Source organism: Cariama cristata, unplaced genomic scaffold, assembly GCF_000690535.1.
Source record: "Cariama cristata isolate BGI_N322 unplaced genomic scaffold, ASM69053v1 scaffold14140, whole genome shotgun sequence".
Taxonomy (NCBI): Eukaryota; Metazoa; Chordata; class Aves; order Cariamiformes; family Cariamidae; genus Cariama; species Cariama cristata.
The window spans coordinates 4,006-25,538 of record NW_009595416.1 but is presented as its reverse complement, the minus strand read 5'-3'; the positions used below and the strand labels follow the sequence as shown (position 1 = coordinate 25,538).

Sequence of the window (21,533 nt, the reverse complement as noted above, 5' to 3'; positions counted from 1 at the left end):
AAGTACAATAAAACAGCATAGCCAAGAAGAGGTTTTGCAGTCCATCCTCTTTGGTGTATTTAATTGCTCTAGGCAGTGTAATTAAAAGGAAATGATGCCAGTGCTAGATGACATCAGTAACAGGAAAAAGTGATTGAATCTGTATTGAAATTATTTAAGATGTGGTGTGTGGGGTCTTATACTTGTGTAGTTTTTCAGGGCATCTGCAATATAAAGAGCCTTAAAAAAAAATCTTTGTACACTCTCCATGTTAACAGTCAAGGGTTTAAAAGGAAAAACAAACGTTCCTGTCTATTGCTGGTACTGTGCCTATGTATTTCATAAGGTTTCCTGTGTTGCAAGAGTGAATACAATAACACTGTAAATCACACAAACGCACTTCAAATTCTGGCTCTGATTTTTCAGAACCAGAATTTTGGATTTCTGAAACAGAAGAGAAACACTTTTTAGATGTCCACAGGAGATCCCTTGGTTTCCCTGTCCATGAGCCACCAGATGGCAACATCTCTTGGATGCAAATCCAAGATACTCCATGAGATTCACCACATTTGTTGTTTGGCTTTCCTGTCCTGCTTAAATCTCTTTATAGGACCTCTTTCAACCCAGTTCCACCATGGTAACCCAGAGGATGCAATTAGCACTGGAGTCCTTAGTCACCTACCAGGCAAATCCAAACATGTGCTTCCAGCGGGGCTTTAAATAGCTGCCCAGGTTGGGGGCCCATTGTTTGATGGCTCAAATCTGAATTCTGAAAATAGGAGGTTTGGACAGGATTTCCACTTTTAGAGGAGGAGGAAATGAAATCATGTTTTAGTAAAGCTCTGTTTAGGGGTGTTTTGTCTCCATGTGCACCTTGTTTAATAAGAAAAAGTCTGAAGAGTTTCGCTGCTGCCCTTTTAACCACACCCCACATCAAAGATGCAGGTAACAATTAGATGGACAGTCTAAGGCCATACATTAACTTGTCTGCTAATGACTTACAGATCAGAAATCTCCACCTTTACTCCTGCTTATTGTTTTGCATTGTTATTGTGTAGAGGAGGCAGTGCTATCATACTGATGCGTCTCATCTCTTCGGGCATAAGTACAGAGAGACCAGAACCTCATGTTTTCTTTTTTTGTTCTTGTGGCTTCCCCAAAGGACACTTCATTAAGTGGCCCAGTAAGAAATTCCTTAGCTCAAGAGTAGTTGTCTCATTTAAAATAGTTTCTAAAGTGTGGTTTTATGTGAAGATGAGGAATTTGCTTTATCACAACAGAAGCAGTCACTGGGCCCATCTCTGCACAGAATGAAATAGAAATGATTTTTTAATTTCTGTGTTTTGCCTGCAATATGTTGGCACTTTGCAAAACAGCTCCAAGTAGTGAATTGTTTCCAAGCTAAATTTAAATTAACTGAGGAACAGAAGGAGAAATGGGGTAAAATGCAATGGGGGAAGAATTAAGGGGTGAGTTATTTGACTGTTACCACAGTTAAGCCAGCATATGAATGACCTGATTTTGTACTGTGGCAAAAAAAAAAAAAAGTATGACGAAGAGAAGCCTAGCCATACACATGAAGTTATTCTGTGCAGTCTGAGATGTCAGCAAGGTAGAAACACTGTCACATTTGTCAGAAGAGTTGAAGTTCGAACTGGGATACTGCTGGATGATACCAGTGTGGTGATGTTCAGTATTTCATCGTTTGCTTTTGATTGCTATTTTGGCCAAAGGGCCTAATTTCTGGAGAAGACTGAAGGCAATCAGGAGGGGTGTGGCGTGGCATTGCAAACCTGATCGTGCTGTAAAGCACGGAGATTTCTCTTCCCTTCTTTGGGTGTGTTCATCTGTGTGATTTATTCAGTTACATGTGTTTTCAGCCTACCAAAATGTAAACCTCTATAAATAGGCTCATCACTCTTGCTGACACACCCAGGGTTGGATTTTTTTTTTTTTTCACCTTTTTAATGAGTCAGACGTTTTTCTGTTCCATTTCCATGGAAGGTGTATGAGGGAGTTACAACAGTCGATAGTCAAACTTGCTTGGAAAGTACATGACTTGATGCTTAAGCCATGTTAGGAGAAAGCCCTGCTGTCTACCAACTGGAGCAGAAAAGAGATGATCAAGAGGAATAGTGTCTGTTCTGGCACTGTCCAGAGCTCTTTGTGATCTTGGGCAAGTTAGTTAACCTTGTAAAAACAGATTTGGGGTTGTTTTACAGATGTTAACCACTTATCTCCTGAGAGTGCCAGAAAGCTTAGCTCACTTTTGCTAATGCTCTGGGAAAAAGGGCTGCTGAAGTTCAGATATTAGTCTAGGAGAAGGATCCAACGGTCTTTGATGTGGAGAGAAGCATTGCCCCACCGACGGTTCCTTCAGAAGGTTCATGTATTGGGGATATGTTTGTTTACGTTGTTCCTGTAGCAGTTTCAAAGCAGGGGAGCAGAGACCTCTTGAGCAATCTTTTCAGTACTGGCTGCGCTTGTTACTTACTGGCTCTTCTTCTGTTTGATCTGTTTGCCAAAAGTCAGAACCTGTCCCAGATTCTTACCCCCCTGAGTCTGACATCTTCTCAGATGTAAGGAAGGAGAACATCAAAGTGTTGCGAGCAGTTGCCCTTTCGAAGAACATTCCCTAGGGTTTAGCACGATGCTTGTTTGATCCTATTAGATGAAAATGTATCGTCAGCTCTGTCACCTCCCTTTCAAGGCTGTATTAGATATCTGGGGGAGTTTCAAGAGAACCATCATTGGCTGCAGATCAAGACATGGCCTTTTTGTCACCTCCCCTTGCATTGCATTGAACAATCCTGTAGCTTTGCTGAATTTTGGGACTGGTGTTTAACATACACTCCATCCAAGGGAACTTTGTGTACTTCCATGATGTACCGGTTTAAGGAGACCATGTGTCTTGACTGAGGTTTTTCTAGTTGTTGTCATGATGGAAGAACTTTTGCTGTCCCGCAGAAGAGTTGTTTGGCTTTGTGACAAGGAAGTGACTGTCCCAGAGTGTTTCTCTGTAGCTGCTAATGGGCCGTGTTTGCCTTCCACTTCTCTGCCAGAAAGCCAGTGGACTTTCAGGATTGTAGCTGTATTCTAGGTTATTTTGCAGATGGGAATCTTATGGGAATAGACAGAAAATAGTTTTTTTAAAAAAAAAAAAAACCAGAGGTTTAGCTTTTCTCATGCTATTAAGGAGTCTTTTATTATGATACTTTTTTAACTCCGCATTCTAGCAAACTTCCACTGCTTTGCATTAGGGAGTGCCAAGTTCACAGTGCTTGAGTCAGCTCCCGTAGGATAGCATGGCTGTCTTTACAGCCTACATATACCTCGCTGCTTTTGTGGAGGCTATAAACAAAATTAATAAGTCTCGCCTGCTCCTTATTCTGATGTCTTTAGGAGGATGAGCAAAGCAAGAAGGTGTAGGGGGAGGGATGTACAGTTCTGAACTGCATTAAAGGCAAGTTCCCTCAAAGTTTTACCGTCACCCTACTTCTCCCTTGAGCATTTAAGGCTTCTATTGTGAGGACGAGTGGAGTTTGGGAATGGGTTACGTCTGGACTGATGGGTTCCCTGCCCATCCTATTGACTGATGATGTATAGAATGCATGTGCAATATTTTCAAGAATAGAAGTAGGTCTTCCTACCCTGATTCTTTTTTATAACATCAGTGCTAGCAAATCGATTCCTTCAGCTTTCACATCATCCTCTTGCTAATAGATGCCTGGTGCTGGAAGAAAGGAAGTTTTTTCACCTTTTAGCTTCAGAGCCTCCCAGTTGTATTGAGCTGGTGCACTGACATCTATGTGTGTTTTCCTCCCTTTCTACGCTTGTCTTTGATACCTTTCCAACTGTATTCGTTCTCCTTAGGAAGCTGCATAGCATCCTCTCTGACAATTTTGGTGCTACCCACAGTGTCCTAATAGCAGTTTTGACCTCTCAGTTAACTTCAGGATCACCTCTTTCAGCAGACAAAACCTGTGTAGATGCCAAAAGCCTCAGAACAGATTTGGAAGGTTGGCTGAAAGACCATGAAGATTAGGGACATATTTTTCCTTTTGTTAGGGAAATCGACAGCAAAGGGCCCTGACACAAGAAGGAAACTTTCCCACTGACCACAAATAGGGGCTTAAATTGAATTTTCAAGCCTTTAAAAATAAATCGTCATTTTGTATTTAATTAAGCTGGGTTTCATGAATATAGTAGTATGCTGAGGTCATGGGCAAAAAGAAGCTTTTCCAGTAATTAGTGCAGGGTCCATGCTGTTCTGGCAAAAACAGCCATGATGTCAGTCCAAGACTGGAACAAGAAACTATACTGCACGGTGAACTTGAAACACAAACCTTATTATTGAAGGGCCATGTCTGACAATTACAAGTGCTGATTGTGTTGGACACATAGTATTATTTTTCCTTTTAAAAATGCAAAAAGGTGTTGTGGGTGTTGTTTGGTTTGGGTTTTGGTTGTTGGTTTCTTGGTTTGTTTTTTTTTTTTAGTTTGAGTCACTGAAACTGCTGCCATGCCAGGGTATCCTTTCTCCTGTTTCCTCTGCCCTAAATAAATAAATACACTTAAAGTTATCAAACTTCCAACTTCTTGTTTTGTAAATATGGAAAGTGGCCATTTCCATGTTTTTATTTAGCAGAAGGAGCTTAGTTTTAGTTTTGTCATGTGAATCCAAACGCAAAGGGTGGGTGCAGTGGTGAGGGTGGGATCTGAGGGCACGCACAGGGCATGCCTGGGCAGGTCGCACTCTCGTAGCCTTTTAGGTCTTTGTTTTAAGTGGAATTGCAGTGTTTTCGGTACAAACCAAGTGTTGTGACAGCATTTGGAGTACGTAGTTTTGCAGCACTCAGATTCTAGTTTCTGGTGAGTTACTGGAGTCCTGTGGAGCTGGAAAAGAAAAGGTTGACCATGTAATCTGGCTTTTGGTACGTTAGCAAAATCTTCACTTGAATTACTTAACGCTCTTGAGTTTCCTTGTTGCTGATCAAAAATAGCCTGGTCAGATAAGGGTGGCTTATATTTCTTGGTTTATATTGTGACAGAGAAGAGTTACACATCTTTTCCTTTTAAAGTCTATAAGAAATACTTATCTCTGATACATATAAATTCCCAAAGTAGTGTTTAACTTAGAGTTGTTAATAACTTGCTCCTGCCTGGTTTAATGTGAAGACTATGTATGTCAGAGGAGTTGCTCAGTTGTGTTTCTTCAGTGCACACAATTGTTCTTTTTTACCATTTCCCTTGGTTTTGTTTTACAGGCCATGACTGCTGTGAGACAGTGAAGGTGGCCCTTTGTGCCTCTAGAGAAGGTCATCCTGTTCTGGTTGTGGCAGAAGAGAGTTTCCAGTTTGTCCAGGATGAAGCCTATGACGCTGCCCAGTTTTTGGCCACCTGTGCCGGCAACCAGCAGGCACTAAATTTCACCCGATTCTTGGACCGATCAAGACCACCTGCTGCAGATGTGGACTTTTTGGATGAGAAAGTGGCTTTGGCGTTTCGACACCTGAAACTGCCGGCAGAATGGAACGTACTGGGAGCGGACCAGTCCCTGAGCGGTGAGGACCTCTAGGGCACATGTGAGACTCATGCGTTGGGAGAGAAGTAAAAAACCTGGGGAAAAAGGGTTCCCTGCTTTGGGAACCCTCCGCGCGCCTTTCAAAAGGTGTATTGGCCTCCATGCTCAGAGGTGGGATGTGATGTGCACCAGTGTGCACCTACTACATCTACATCCTATGCTTTGTGCTTCAGCTGCCTTAAAATACATAAGGCACTGGTGTTTTCTCTGTGTCTTCTCTTATGAAATAGCACAAGCTGTCATAAATGGTCAATATTTTAACATATACTGGGGGGGGGGGGGGGTATGCAATGGTATGTGTATCAGCATCAAGCTTCTGAGATGTCCTGAAGGAAACCTGTGTGTAGAAAGTCTGATGGTCCTGGAAGTATTATCCTTGTGCCACAAATTTGATGCTTTTGGTAAATGTCGATTTTATAGCACAGGTACAAAGCAACTGTAATGTGTAAAATAAATCTGATTTTTCTTGGAGAAGTTCAGGCTCAGCCCCTGAGGGTTGGTATCATGTCCCTGGTTGCATACCGGCTGGGTGAACACAGGCATTCCCCAAAATAAGCCTGGAAAATGTTGCAAATAAAAGAAGATGAAGGTGGGAAGGCCTGACCCTTAACCACAGCAGCAATGGCTACTGAGAGCTTATAAATAAACCTGAAAGCTGGCCCAAAGTCTCTGGCGACGGCTGAAGCAGAAGTGCCGAGGTGTTTGGGATGCTGTGGCATGTCCATGTCTTTCTGCTTTTTTTTGTCACAGAGGAGCTTAAGGAAATGTTTTGAGGGACTGGGAGGCTAGTTCCAGTGTGTACAAATCCTTACTGTAAATTTTCAGACTATTTTGGCAAATAGTTTCACTTAAGGAATGTGGCTGCGAGGCATCTGTTATCTTTTATAGGATGAAACGGTGTAAACACTTGAACAGGAATGGGATGTGGCTTGCTTGGCACAGCAGGCTCAGTTCTGATCGCTGCAACAGGGTTTTCTGCAGGAGATTTTCCTGCTTTATTTTTTACCGACTTGCTGACTGCTTTTGTAAATGTGAGTACACAAACAGACAATTCAAACACTGTTAGCAGCCGTTAAAAGATTTGATCATGTTTAATGGTTTCTGGATAGAAATTCAGATGCTGTCATATGTTTACAAGGAGATAAACACTTGGTGGTTTTTTTCCTCTGTGGGGAAGACACTGTTTCTGCATTTAAAAAAGTTGTGATAGTGCAGACATTTCTGGTTTAAGTGATAAAAGTACAATCAAAGTGATCTTGGAAGTTAACAAAAACTTTGAAGCTCTGAATTGTTGCTGATTTTGTAGGAAGGCTGAGATCTGGTTTCTCTTTTTGACTTTGATTATGCTTTGGAAAATCAGCACTTATGGAAATCAGGTCATAAGATTTACATTGATTTGTTCACCATCCACTTGTGTGCCTGCAAGTTGTGATCGTGTGGGGCTCTGAATGCTAATGGACCTATAGAGCATCCATTGCGTCCACAGTGAGAAGTAGGAGCTTTGCAGTGCTGAGTTCTGTAATGCTGAGTGTTTTGGCATCTTGCGGTGAGGTTTTTGTAAACAGAAGTGTAAGTGAATACATATAATGGCACTAAATGCAACGTTCATCCAAGAATGTTGTTGCTATAAAATATGTTCCCTTGCAGTGAGTCCTTTCATAAATAACTGAAAAAGGGCAGTTTATTGATGTCTTGGTCTATCTTTTATCTTCTGATTAGCTTTTTTGCTAGAGGCAGGTTTATCTGGTTATTTTTGCAATGAGATAATTATATATAGGGAATTTGAGGGAATTTTTGTGATTGTGATTTGCATGTGTAAGCATCATTTTGGTCATGAAACTGTTTTGCTAGAACAAGATGGAAGAGATGCCCCCAATTTTTGATGGAGCACTAGATTAGGAAAAGGTCTCATACTGGTGCTTGTGGGTTAAAGAGAAAAGCACAGCAAAGATTGAAACTGTGGGGGCATTTGAACAATTAGACATATTCTGGCCAGTGCCCCTCCAGTGGGACACCCTGTCCTGCGCTGCGTCACTACCTATGAACAGCAATTCCAATTCATATTTCACATTTTGCTAAATGTCAGCACCAGATACTTCAAATAACCTTCTCGAAGGAGAAAATCCTATAGAAATGAGAACAAAAGAAAAGGTCAGATCCCTTCTTGAAAGATTTTTAGTGCTGCCTCTAAGCTGGCATGTCTCTATGGGCTCTTGTGGGTTGGAAACAAAACGCTGCTGTTTAGCAAAACCTCTGAACGCAGGAGCAAGCCGGGAGCCTCAGCCAGCTCCCCGAGTGCCGCAGCTTGATGGGGAACTGCTGTTCAGAGATGACCGTTGCTGTCAAGCACATTTAAAAGTTGGTTTTTCTAAGGACTGAAGTAGGAGTCTAGTTTTTATAAAAACGGTTAGGAAGTAATGGCCTTTCTGCAGGCAGAAGCTGTGTAGAAGATCCACCATCAAGCACAACTCTGTGCTGATTTTTGAGGAGGAGATGGCTCTATGTGGAGACTTCTTGCTTTTACCAGCACCCAACCCTGACCAGTCTTTGAGCGGAGGGCAGGCAGTTCATTGCCATCGCACACCCCGGAGGGCAGAGAAGCTGATAAAAGTAACACGCAGCTCCATCCGCTGAGGCTGTTGAACTAATCTTTTGTGTCACTGCGTTTGTGCAGTGCAAAAGGCATGGTTAGGGCCCATCCCACTGAGGAGAAGGAGGCACCTAACACCCCATGTGCTCCTGGGTACCAGCACACTGGTGGTCGCATCATTAAAATGTTCTGCAGTGGTTTGCATTCATCCGTTATTATTCCTTATGTTATTGCAGCACCTGCCCCCCCTCCATTTCCTGACACATTAGTAGGTTTGACTTTTTAGTATGGGAAAGTGCAGGATTACTGTGTACAGAGCTACGTGAGAGTCGTCTGCTTGCTTATGTTTTGGTTACCACACCAAGGTCTTAATTCTTTAAGAGTTCGCCATTGCTCAAGACTAAAGGTGTGGTATGGCCATATAGCCAAATTATTAAGAGCATGTCCTTTCAGCTGCAGGTTAGAAATACAAGCATTCCAATGCCCTTTTTAAAAAATTTATTTGTATGTAACCTACTTAAGTTAGCTGTTACCATTTGACAAGAGAAGCTTGTTCAGCTTCAGTAATCCTGGTAATCTCTTACACACTAGGTTGTCTTTACATTTATTCCTTTGTTATCTCTTTAGACATCATTTTCATTAAAACAAATTGAAAATAAAATGAACATTTCTTCCTGTATTTTCATCAGGGCATTTTTAAAACCCCGTTACATTAATTTGCAGTATTCTCATTCACTTTTCGCCTCTCATTGTTCTGGAACAGCAAAAGGTTTTATTGTGTAAAAAGAAACTGTCCCAAAATTAAATGCACTGAGCGGCATTGGTTAATCTAATCCTTACAGTAATATTATTGTAGGTATTTGGTTAACATTGCTCAAAAGCAAATATTTACTGATTTATATTACTCTGGTACAGTGTAAAAGACCAAAGATGTTTGTGATCACAAGTCCTTAGTTCTTCACCCAAAATCCATTGAGGAAAAAAAAAAAAAAGTGGATTTGTTTGGACATCAGGAAGCTTTGAATGAAACCTTTGTGCCAAATTTAACACCAGACTGTTTTTGTAGGGTTGGAGCTTTGATTACAAGCTTTTTGTTCAGCAGCCAGCGGTGTGGAGCATGGTACCCAGCCTGGTCTTACCGCTGACAGTAACGCTCAGGTGATGGAGAGTGGTGGCTGGACATCATGCATCTCTGATAGGAAAAGCAAGTTCAGAAAACAGAATCATCTCTCTTAAACCGTTTGTCAGTGGTCTTGTCTTACAGCTTTTCCTGCTGGCTTTTGTGTGGAAAGGTGATACCTTTGCCTATATTCCTTATTTCTAATCCTTTGCCTTTCTGATTTGATCCTGACTTGACTTGAATAAGGTGTCTAGGTAACAACTTCTTTATGGAATATTTTTGCCCTTTGTGTATATATATATACACACACACATATATATATATAAAAGCTATTCTCTCAAGCTTTTCCTCATGACAGCTAGTCTCAAAATGTGTATTTAGGTTTCAGAGTGTTTTGATCAGCATTATATTCCTGTGGAGAAGTAGTAGCATAGTCGACCAACACCCATGGAGCTGACTGGAAAGCAGAGAAGGTGGCGCCTGTGGTGTTTTGGTCCTTTTTCCAGTAATGATGGCCATGCTTTTGCTGTCTGGTTTCTTAGGATGTTGTGCTTCTGACTTGTAAGCTGCCTTCCCGCTCTCTCTATTTTTCTCATTCTCCCTGAACCCACCTGCTGTATAGGACACTTGAGGTGCAGCCTCCTACTTGGTATTTGTAGGAGACCTCAGAGAACAAGTCTTAGCTTTTAATTCTTAGCTTAGAGAAAAGGACCCCAGAAAGACTTGCATTAAGTATCTATTTACCCACAAATATAAAATGTTTTACAGAGATTCTAGGTAACAGGACTCTGGGGAGAGTAAAGTATCTTCTAGATCCCACTTGGTACCATGCTAGTAGAACTGGGGTTGGGAGCACCTAAGATTCCTGAACTCAGAGGTCCTTGGGCTCCATTCTTTCTTGCTGAGGCAGGCAGAAGATACTCAACCATTTGGTTAGATGAACTGGAGAGCAAAAGAAAGCCTGGGAAGTGCTGAGGCCAAAGGAGATGGAGGAAGCAGCACTGTGCGTGATGCTGTGGTCCTGCTCAGCTGGCACTGGAGCATGTCGTTGCATTGCAGGTAGGGAAAGGATTTGCTTTGTAGGTAAAGAGTATGTTTTACACTGGAAGGCCGTGCTGACGTTCAGCGAGACCTGGACAGGCTGGAGTGTTGGGGAACCTAATGAAGTTCAACAAAGGCAAGTGTAGGGTCGTGCACCTAGGGAAGAATAACCCCATGTACCAGTACAGGCTGGGACTTGCCCTGCTGGAGAGCAGCCCCACGGAGAAGGACCTGGAAGTGCTGGTGGACAGCAAGTTGACCATGAGTCAGCAATGTGCCCCCATGGCCAAGAAGGCCAGTGGTATCTTGGGATGCATGAGGAAGAGTGTGGCCAGCAGGTCGAGGGAGGTTATCCTCCTCCTCTACTCTGCCCTGGTGAGGCTGAATCTGCAGAGCTGTGACCCTTTATTGCTGGAGTGCTGTGTCCAGTTCTGGGCTCCCCAGTTCAAGAAAAACAAAGAACTGCTGGAGAGAGTCCAGCGGAGCGCAACGAAGATGATGAGGGGACTGGAGCATCTCCCTTATGAGGAAAGGCTGAGGGAACTGGGTCTGTTCAACCTGGAAGAAGACTGAGAGGGGATCTCGTCAATGCTTATAAATACCTTAAGGGTGGATGTCAAGAGGGTGGGGCCAGACTCTTGTCAGTGGTGCCCAGTGACAGGGTAAGGCGCAACGGGCACAAACTGAAACACAGGAAATTTCATCTGAATGTGAGGAAAAACTTCTGTACTTCGAGGGTGACAGAGTATGGGAAGAGGCTGCCCAGAGAGGTTGTGGAGTCTCCTTCCCTGGAGATGTTAAAAATGTGCCTGAACGTGATCCTGTGCAGCCTGCTGTGGGTGACCCTACTTTGGCAGGGGGTTGGACTGGGTGACCTCCAGAGGTCCCTTCCAACCCTGACTATTCTGTGTCTGAACCTCCCTGGGCAAGTGTGTCCTGACCTGCCCTCTGCACAGCCGCAGTCCTCATTGCTTCTGTTCTGGGACAGCTGTGTCCCAAGGACTGTGCTCTTCTCCCAGCTGTATACTGTCCCTCTGTGGTAAGGGATTCATGGGCATTGCTCTTAATTATCTGTCTACCTGTATGAACTCAAATGGCATCCACAATTTCAGAATATCCATAATTAAGGCTTACTCTTGTTACCATGGTATTCCAAACACAGCATTACTTTCAGGTGCCGTATAATCAAGTCCATCTTAATTATTACAAGTGCACTGTAACTTTCTAAAGAACATAGTTGTTACTGCTGTCAAAAGTAGGGTTATGTACTGTTCTCAATAGCATTTAAAGGCGGCTGTTATAAGGTGTAACAATCTGTTCCATTTAATCTAGAAATCAAAATGTAATATGTATTCTGAGGATGCATGCAATGTAAATATAGGGCTGTGATGTTCTATTTTAAGTGACTGATGACAAAATAAGCTAACTAGAAAACCAGAACAGAATATTTGGAGATATGAGTAATGATTATGGCTTGTTTGTGTTACAGAAAAAAAAATCAGGGAAGACCCAAGGCTCAGGTATGAAAAACTTAGCTTAATCCTTGAGAAAGATTAGATCAGTAGAGAACAGATCACTTTCAAAATCTAAGTAATATTCTGACAAAACCTTTGAGGAAACAGTCTTCATTTTGCCCATTAAATGTAAGAGTTAAAACCAGACCTATGCTTACAATTTCAGTGGTGTGAGCTTTCCCAGGTGGTGCTTCCAGGAGCTGGTTAACATTGGCGGAGGGTTGTGGTAATCAACCATGGTATGGAGCCATTCCCCTGGGAGAGTAAGGAGAAGCAGTCCCTTTGATAAGCTGCGAGATAGTCAGCCACGATTAAGGGCGTATAACCAGGAGACCATCTCATTAGATAAAACACTTAACAGCTCCTTAAGTTTAGGAACGCAGTTACTGACCTCTTGAATATGTACAGCTTCCCAGAAATGCTGCAGAATAAACATCCACGTGAAGTAAGTACTGCTTGAGAAATGAAACCCGTGAGCTCCCCAGGTAGGAGGTGGGTAGAGAGGGAAATGCTTTGCCCTGGTTTGAAATAGTCTGAATGGATTTGGGTTACGAGTTTAATAACTTTGTGTACAAAACCAGTAGCATTGCAGTATACAATGTAATGCAAGTGTCACGGTGATTAGAGACCATTAATTAGTTTGTTTGTTTGTTTTTTACAGAAAGAGAGAAAGTAACCAAAAAAAAGCACATTATTTTAAAGAAAAAGGCAAAAAGCCTAAAAAAGCCTTTACAAAACTTTCAGAAATAGTTAGAAGGAAGTTTCATTATTAGGAGCTAACTTTTTTTTTTCCATGAGAAGATGTTAGAGATATGCAGCTGATGATATTTTTCAGACATAAAGCTTTAATGTATTCATCTGCTGAACTCTTTATAGATTCTTACTGAACCCTTCCAGTGCAATAGTTACAGGTACTCTTTTCATAGGGTTTCGTATCCTTTCACAATCTGCTGCTCACCTTCCTCTCTGCCCTCTGATAAAGGACTATGGTATAAATTGACATGATCTGCAAAGTGATCTGTTCAGCTGTAGTCCTTGATAAGATGTAAAAAATCTTTTCCATACCTAAATTTAATGCACTCTGCAGTGGAAAATGGGAAGCAGAAAGTAATTCTGGTTCAGGCAGTGTCTGAAATGTGCTGTTCAGTACTCAGATGTACCGCTCAGTTTGTGGCTGAGAAGTCTTTGGCATGAGAAAGGTTTTGTTCCCTTTGATATTAGTGGGAATGGGGACATGATGATCCTTTGGTGTGCTTTGAAAAATTTCTTGTTTATAAGATTAAAAAAGAATTACCCACACAGCTTTTTATTAACTGAACTCGTAACTCCAAACACAGTGTCTTTGCTTTGACCTTTCTTCAGTACTGTTGTCTGCTGAAACCTTCCTCTAGAACCTCAGTGTTAAGTGATAGCTTGTTGCTGGTTTTTGCTCCCTGTGTTTCTCAAGGGTTGATCTAAGCAGTGAGAATGTTTCCAGCAGAAGCAATGAGAACAGAATTTTGACGCCAGATTTTGATGGTAGATTTCAAAATTTGCCAAGTATATGTGAATTTTGTGAGAACCAAGCAAAGGTCACCATCACAGGAAGACTAGCAAGAGATGCTTCAAGGTATTCCAGTCCATGATTGTGTCTTCCTTGATGAGATGTCTTGGACATGGAGGATAAACTGAGCAGTTTGGTGTGGGTTACTCTATATAAAGACTTGATTTTTTTAAAAAGGAACGGTTGGGGTTTTTTTTTCCTGTTATTTAATCAGGACTAAAATGGAAGTTTTTACTTAGAGAACAGTTTGTGTGTTCTCAAATGTGTCATACCCAAGCTTTTTTTCTTCAATACTTATTTGTTTTGTGCTAATAGCACCTTAAACCTTAATCCTTTACTGTTAGCAAAGTACATTTGACGGTCTTCTATGGAAATTTTGTCCTTGGTTACCCAGATAAACTGTCTGTTCGTGTGTCACAGCTGCAAAAAAAAACATAAAAATAATATATCTAAAGTCTTATGTTTTGCCAGCTGGATTAGAGTGCCCTACCATTATGGGACATTAATCATATGTTTCGACTCTTGCCTATTACTAGGAAACGAGAAAGGAACAAAACAGCCTTGGCCTCTGCAGTATCGTGTGTCTTGTATTTCCCCAATTTCCTAATTACAAGAAGCTTTTTGTTGATATTTAAAGGACAGACATTTTATCATGAGGAGCTCATACTTGATATGTGGGGTAGGAGAGGGAGCTCTGGCTATTGCATGTTAAAGCTTGTGTTATTTTTCCGTGCCTGGGCCAGGCATTTTGCATGATGACAAGACCTTGAAATTGTTGACTGAATTTTTAGTGTTTAGTGCTACTACCTTCATCCCTTCAGAGGAGGGAAACCCAGAAGGATCTGTCCGTTTTCCTCCCCTCTCCATCCAGCAACACTCCCGTACTTGCTCCAGACCAGCTCTCATCTTGTTCTGAGCCACACCGTACACCAACAGATGTATTTTTCATTATATATTAGTAGTTAATCCAGCCTACAGATGGCACATGCCTTTTAACTGTAGCAAGTTTTGCATACTCCAGAACCTTCTAAAGCCGTTGCCTGGGGCCCCTGCAGTTGTTGTGTGTACAGTACTTTGTCTCTTTGCTGCCATCGTCTGTGCCCATCTGCTAGGATGGCCTCGTGCCAGTTTATATGTTAGAGGTTTCCAAATGGGCCTGGATAGTGAGTTTGTATGTTTAATATGCTCAGGATGGCAACACGCCATGTCTTCTTGTACAGATCTTCTGTGCACGTCATCGTTGCTCAAAGGCATTGGGACAGGGCAACGTTCAGTTCAGCTGCATTTGTAGATCCCTCCATCCAGTCGCTGGAACTACTCTGTCCACTAATTTGATGAAAAAGAAGACTCTTTTAAAAGAACGGGAAAAGGTGGGATTTTCAGAAGTTGCAGTCATACGAGCAAATTACATCAGACGAGTATTTGGGACAACTGGGAAGGGGGCATTTCATCTATGGAAATATGAGACAGAGAGGGCAGCCACTTGGGTCAGGGGCAGAGGATGAGTATTTGCCTGCATCTTGCAGAACTTGCAGTTGGTATTTGTGTTTACTGGTGAACCATGAGTTGATGAGTAGAAGATGCTTCTGCTAACTGTAAGGCCTCCTCTGAAGGAGGAGGAAGCATTTTGGTACAGGGAACCATGATTATGCTTTGCAGGTCTATGCTGCTCAGTTTGGGTGCAAGGCTGTCTTAGGTGATTTTACCTTTCAACAAAGCAGCTAGAACAGGAGATCCTGTGCTAGAACAGATGTGGTCAGGCCAGTACAAGACACTGTTTGTTCAGACGGCAGTCATTTGCTCTAACAGAAGTGCTTGTGTGCTTCCAGCATCTCAGTAGGAAGAGTTGTACCGCTTTAATTATGCTAGCTGACTCTGCCAGTGTACAGGTGATGTAGGAGCTTTGTGCAAGTACAAGTTCATTGAGTGAAACCTTAAGCATCTGCTTGTACTCTGGATAAGTCCTACCTGTATCCACACTTTCTCATTTTGCAACCTTATCTGTAGCCTTTCCATTGTGTCTGTCTGTGTGGTATGTTGTTTTTCATTTTTCTTTAAATCCAAGGCTGACAACCATTGATTAACTACCTTGCTGTGTTGTTTATTTCTAAATCATTACACTCTATAGCATTTAATACCAAAATCCTTGTCACTACTGTCCCACAGGCTGAGAATTTGTCTCTGAGTGAGCTCAGCTATTTCCCTTTTCTCTGATCAGCTGGAACCTCCATTCAGACACGCTCATGTATTCAGGACAGCTTGGTTTTGCTTTACGGTAATCAAGAGGAGGTTAGGGGGGAAGGATTGGTTTGTAGCCCAGAGACCTAATTTGGAGTCATTCGGAAGAGAGATGGTGCCAGAAAGCTTTTGGTTCTTGAATACAGATTAGTTCTTCAGGAATTGATCCAAAAAAACTTGGGAAAAATTGTGTGTCAGGCAGGGGAGAACTGCCCATTTTTGCTTTATTTTTCACTGAAGGTCTTAACAATGTCCCTTAAGAAAGCAAGTAAGCAAGAAAAACAACAGCACTTTGAAGAGGTGATTTCTCTTGGGGCATACTTCTTGAGGAAAAAATACTTAATGAAATCCTAAAGCCACTATGTACTTGCATTTTTAAATGTGCTGTATAGGTTTGGCTGGCAACCAAATTAATAACCCAATAAATCATTGCTATGATATTAAAGGTATTATACCAAGTGTGCTCATTGGCACGGTTTACTGAGACCCAGTTGGTGCTTTTTTATTGTTGTTGTTGCTGCCAGTCAATACTGAAATCCTTTGTTAATTAAAAGAACAAATTTTTATATCTCAGTTTTTTTAACCCAAATGCTTTTGCCCTTCATACAGAAGTAATAGGCTTTGATCTGCAAATACTGTATTTCAGCAGTGCATCTGGAACTCATTTCTGGTTGAAGCTTTTCAGAGCATCATTCTAGGGCTGGAGCTTTTAGAGTAGGGGTATATTTTTCTGAGATGAAAGCTTAGGCTCAAGAGTGACTTTTACCAAATTAGAAGGTCACGGTTATTAAACATAAAAAGCAGCAGTGGAGATTGCTAGTTTATAAATGCTGCTACTCAGAATCATAGAGCTACTGTATAAAGCTGAGAAAAGCTGGTCTGAGGCATAATCGAAGCAGGACAGCAAAATCCTAGCTTTTTCTTTTGTCTATGCAAGAGGTTAAACTATTCTCTTTTATAACTGCTTTAGATTTGTGCTTCAGATGTAACTGATTTTTTTCATGCCTTGGGACAAATCAGCGTCCCATTAAATAACAAAAGTTACCCATTCCTAAAACCGGATCCTGGGTGTGTGAGGAGAAGGCTTGGACATCTAGAAAATCCCACCGGACCGTGCCAGGTTCTGTTTGGAAGCACTGCGACTTGGTGGTTGCCGTGGCTGTTCATGAAATGGTGTTTTTCACACGTTGACTTCTGTGGCCAGTCTCACCCTGAGAGGTCCTGAGCACCTCCAGTCCCACTGTAGTGTGTCCCTCGCTTTAAAGTACTGGTCTTTCCTGGATATTGGCAGCCAGTGTGTTTTTCCAGGTGCTGCAGGTTCATCAGCTTTTGGGCTGTCAGCTCCATGCCAGCCATCGTGTGTGGTGTGACTGGGAGGTGGGGATATGGCATTCACCTAACCCACAGCCTACGAATTCCCATTTCTTTTTTGTTTTTGCTTCTTCTTTCTTCCCAGAGAACATCCCTCGGGAAACACTGATGCATTTTGCGGTGAGGCTGGGTCTACTGCGGCTGACGTGGTTTCTGCTCCAGCAGCCGGGTGGAAGAGGAGCTCTCAGCATCCACAACAACGAAGGGGCAACACCTGTGAGCTTGGCCTTGGAGAGGGGCTACCAGAAGCTGCACCAGCTTTTGACAGAGTAAGGATGATTTGATGGTTCCTCTGCTAGTTTTCCATTCTGTATCATGCTTGCATTTGCTGTACATTATCACTGAATAGTGTCCAAGAGCTATACTCGACCCTTAAAGGCAATTTTTGTATAATTTTGCTTTTACCTTTCTTACTAGCAACAATGGGGACAGGTCCTTAGGGTTTACGGGAAATGCAATAATATTGTTACATTCTCCTGTTCTGTTGCACAGTGTCCTACTTCCAGCTGTCTCAAAAAGCCCAAAGTGAGTCACTGTAATGTTGAATAATTAAGACAAACCTTATGCAAACACAGGTGAAAAAGCTTTTCTTCGAACAAACACAGCTTCCCAAAAGAGGGGAGCTAGTGGGCTTTGTGGTGATGGTTGACTGTTATGCTCTTACTTTATAGATTTGGAATTTTTTGGCTAAACAAAATAATGCTAATTGTATTGAAATAAGACAGTGTCATGTAGAGAATAAGTTTCTTACTAGTATAGGTAAAAAATTTAGGTAAGAATTAATGTAAATATTTAACAGCAGGAACAGTTCTCTTTTGAGTGATCTTGAGAAGCAGCGTGATCTTACAGACTCATAGCAAGGAACTAGTGGCATGAGCATTCACTGCAGTGTTTTACAAGGAATCCTTCAGAAGATGACAAGTTATTTTTGAATAGTAAATGTTTGGGAGTTCGAGCTTTAAAAGATGAGGCTAATAAAGACAAAGAGCTTAAATAAGTCTTGAGGGGGCTGTTTGTAAAGGAGAAAACATTTTGGTCTGCATGTGTGTTATTCTGATGCCTGGGTCTCTTAAGCGTTGTTGTTAACTTTGTTTTTCTGAATTGAATTTTCAGATACTTGGGGTTTATGTTGAGTGACCCAAAGTCATGTTTTAGAAGTCTACTATGTCGTCCACATTATCACGCAACGTTTCTCCGTTAGAAATTGTAAATTATGCAGGTTTCTATAGTTGTTGGGTAGAGTGTTAGAGGGCAAAAAAATGAGATCTGTGTTGGTGGAGTGATTGCATTTAAGTTTCATCTTTAACAATTCAGCCAACCACATACAAAGTGAGGGTGAAGGAGAAGGTGCAGGGTGGGACAGGAGCTATGCTCTAACCTTTTCTTCTGACACCCTTGGCTGGGATTAATACAGAGATGATGACAGTGATACTTTTTTCTCCATCGAGTTCAACAGTCATACTGTGAAAACACACAGCTCTCTTGCAGGCTATCTTGTAAAGTTGGAATGTGCAAATTCATCCTGTAACTGCAGCAAAGTTCTCCAAGGTGAGAATAACCATCTTAACAGACTTTACACACTGTCAAGAAGCTTAAGTTGGCCAAAACTGGATTTTAGAGCTGATAGCAAATATTGTAATCTGAAAATGAGTAGAGCTGGTAATTTAAAAAGAAATGGGAAGTAAACAAAACTATTACAGCAGCTATTCATGTATTTGGTGGAGTATTTCATAACCGGTTCCAATACTGGAATGGCAGTTCTCACTCTGTGGAAAAGGAGAGTACTTGGATTACATGGCATTACCCTATGCCATTCCCTTTAATGGATGCTGCTGATGTAATCCAAGGGATTTCTCTGAGGACTTTTACAGTTCATCTTTGAAAATAAGACACTCGCAACTTCAGGAACGTTTTGATCAAGATGCCAGCTCCTGTTCTTCTTAGTATATCCTTAAACTGTTCATTATGGTTAGTTTTCATCTTAGACTGCTGGATGGAAATATAACGTATAAATATCTGACAGCCGTGCCACAGATCCCGTGACTCTGAAATCCCTGCTATCTCTGTGAAGCCCTGCAAACAGAAATCTGTGAGTGCTGGAATTCGTGGACCCCTTTCTCAATGGGTGGGATGGTGGTGGAGCACCGTGCTACGAGCTTGGGGCTGGCCGGAGCGGTGGGAGCACTGTGTGACATGGGGACCACCACGACCTTTCCCCACAGGAGGATGGCAGCTGCAGAACAGGCACATCTGATTACCCAGCAGAAATTTTTATTGTGCTTAGTGTTTTCTGCAATGAGATGGGATCGAGGCTTGAAAATCCCTATTGAGAAGGGAAATATTGAATTTCAAAATATAGAAAAGCCAACAAATTCTATGAAGAGAGTATATGTCATTTATGTACTGTCAAAACACAATGGATACTGTACAACCTCTTTTCTGCACTCCACTTATGCGTACGCTGTATAATCCACGCACACAAATTTGGCACACAACTCGTACCACTCAGCAAAATACAGAGCAGCAACGCATGTTAGCGAGAGCCCGTACAAAGGAGTCATTATTTTTACAAGTAATTAAACTGCACTTTGCCAAATAAATGAATGCAGTGTGTTTTGTGATGCATTATCCTTGAGGGGATTTTATTGTTAACTTGCTTGCTAATTTGCAGGACCCTGCATTTTACAATGATTCTCCCAGCCAGCATTGGGAAGGAGTGAAATTTTGCCGTAATTAGGATACAGTCATTAAAAAGCAGACACAAAACCTTCTCCATTGTTGCAGTTTTACTGGGGTTCAGCTGCAAAGCAGCTTGATTCAGCTGCAGTGTAAATATTTTTCTCAAAAACTAATTACACTGGTGACATTTTATATTACTGTTTATCAGATAAACTTTCGCTTTTCAGCTGTTGCAGTTCTTCATGAAAAAAAAAAAAGACACTTCCTATTTAAAACTTGCAGCCCTTGAAAATTCTTTTCTGTAGTCTTGAGCTTGTGTGCTGGCTCTTACATCTTTTGGTAGGAAAGGTGCATGGGCTCCTTCTTTTGAGACCAAACCGAGTAGCTGCAATAGAGCACACGCAGGTCACCGAAGATGGAGAGCAGGATGCCGATAACAGTGTTTATTGATCGGTTGTATGTCATTCCTGAGGGTGCTTGTTTTATCTTTGAGATGAAAACTGCACAGTAAACATTGTCCTACAGTGTGAATGGAATAAGACAGTGCATAAAGGCAGGAGTTTTTTAGGGAAAAAAAAAAAAGTAAGGATTTTCCCTAGGAACGTTCTTGTTTGCTTGCTAGCAGCTTGGTTAACAGTTTGTTGGCTTTTTGTTTAATACAAATTTAAATAGAAATTTTGAATACAATTTAAAGAAATTATCTTTACTTGCATGAAAAAGCTTTAGAAACTAGGGAGGTAGCATATAGCCCTTTCTGAATTTCAACAATTTCCGAGTCTGGTAGGAGCAAATTCCAGAGCGAAGGGTCCTTCGTTGAAGCCTGTAACTTCCCTGTGTTTAAATTGGGCAATGCTGGCGGCAGGGCGTTGGCAGAGCTCGACTGCTCTGCTCATTAGAGAGGGGCTGACTCTGAAGAGGCAGCGCATTTGATTAAACAGGGGGTTAGTACGCTCCGTCTGAGTAACTTGGCCTCTGCAATAGGACAGCTGCAGTTTGCAGTAGTTGATGTTTTCAAATGCAGTTCGGTGTAGTAATAGAATCTGCCTGCCAGCTCCATGTTCTTCAGTGCTCTGTAAGTCAGGCAGGGAAAATGGCTCCAAGAAATGGTAAACGTGCACAATTTCAGAGAAATTGGAAGTGCCGCTCTGTAAAACATACAAACACTGATTTTATTTCTGATTATGTTTCTGTGAAACAGAGTTCTGTCTAGTAACCCCGAAGTATCATTTGTTTTCTGTGAAGCCAAATGCTTGTAGTTCCTTCACAGCTGAGAGCGATTTCTATCCCCTGAAAAAGGGGAGTAAGAGAAAAGTAAAGCCCATAAAAAAAACTCTTGCATTCTTCTAATCCGTTCAAAGAGAGGTTTTGGAGTTGTAACGGTCTCTGAGTTTTTTTACTGTAGTAGTTTTGCTTTTGCTGGTTTCCCTGCTTCTTACTTACTGCTTTAAAGCACTTCTGCGCAGCTCTGGGATTGCTCTTCCTTCAAATCTCCTGGTAACAACCAGGTGGCTCAGTATGTGAAACTGTAAGTCAGTACAAGTCTGTATTTCCAAAATTAAACTGATTTAACAAACACACATGAGGAATCACTCACTGGTAGGAGAAGGGTTTTATGAACATTCTGCAATCCATGATTATCACTTGCTATTGTTCTGATTTTTACGTAAGTAATTGGTGAAGTCTGTGCTGTAATCTCCGTGGTGCCTCTCAAATGAGGAGGCTTTTTCAGTAACTTTACTTTTGTAGTTGAATACACTTTTCTGCTTTTCTGAGCCAGAGCTGCAAGAAGATTGCCTGGTACCTCATTTTTTTGCACCCCAATTTAGCAAGTCCTTTAAGCAAAGCATGTGTTTAACTTCAGAAAGTTCCAGTTC

The 21,533-nt window shown here is 41.7% G+C and overlaps 1 protein-coding gene across 1 annotated transcript in view; it reads left to right on the top strand.

Moving 5' to 3' along the window:
* Positions 1-17,249, top strand: part of LOC104163166 (A-kinase anchor protein 13-like) — a gene marked incomplete at both ends in the record, with an annotated part of 22,494 nt that extends 5,245 nt beyond the window's left edge. Inside the window, 2 exons of the mRNA XM_009702074.1 lie at positions 5,247-5,543; positions 17,066-17,249. Of these exons, the coding sequence (XP_009700376.1) occupies positions 5,247-5,543; positions 17,066-17,249 (481 nt within the window). The remainder of the gene's footprint in view (positions 1-5,246; positions 5,544-17,065) is intronic.
* Positions 17,250-21,533: the final 4,284 nt, after the last annotated feature.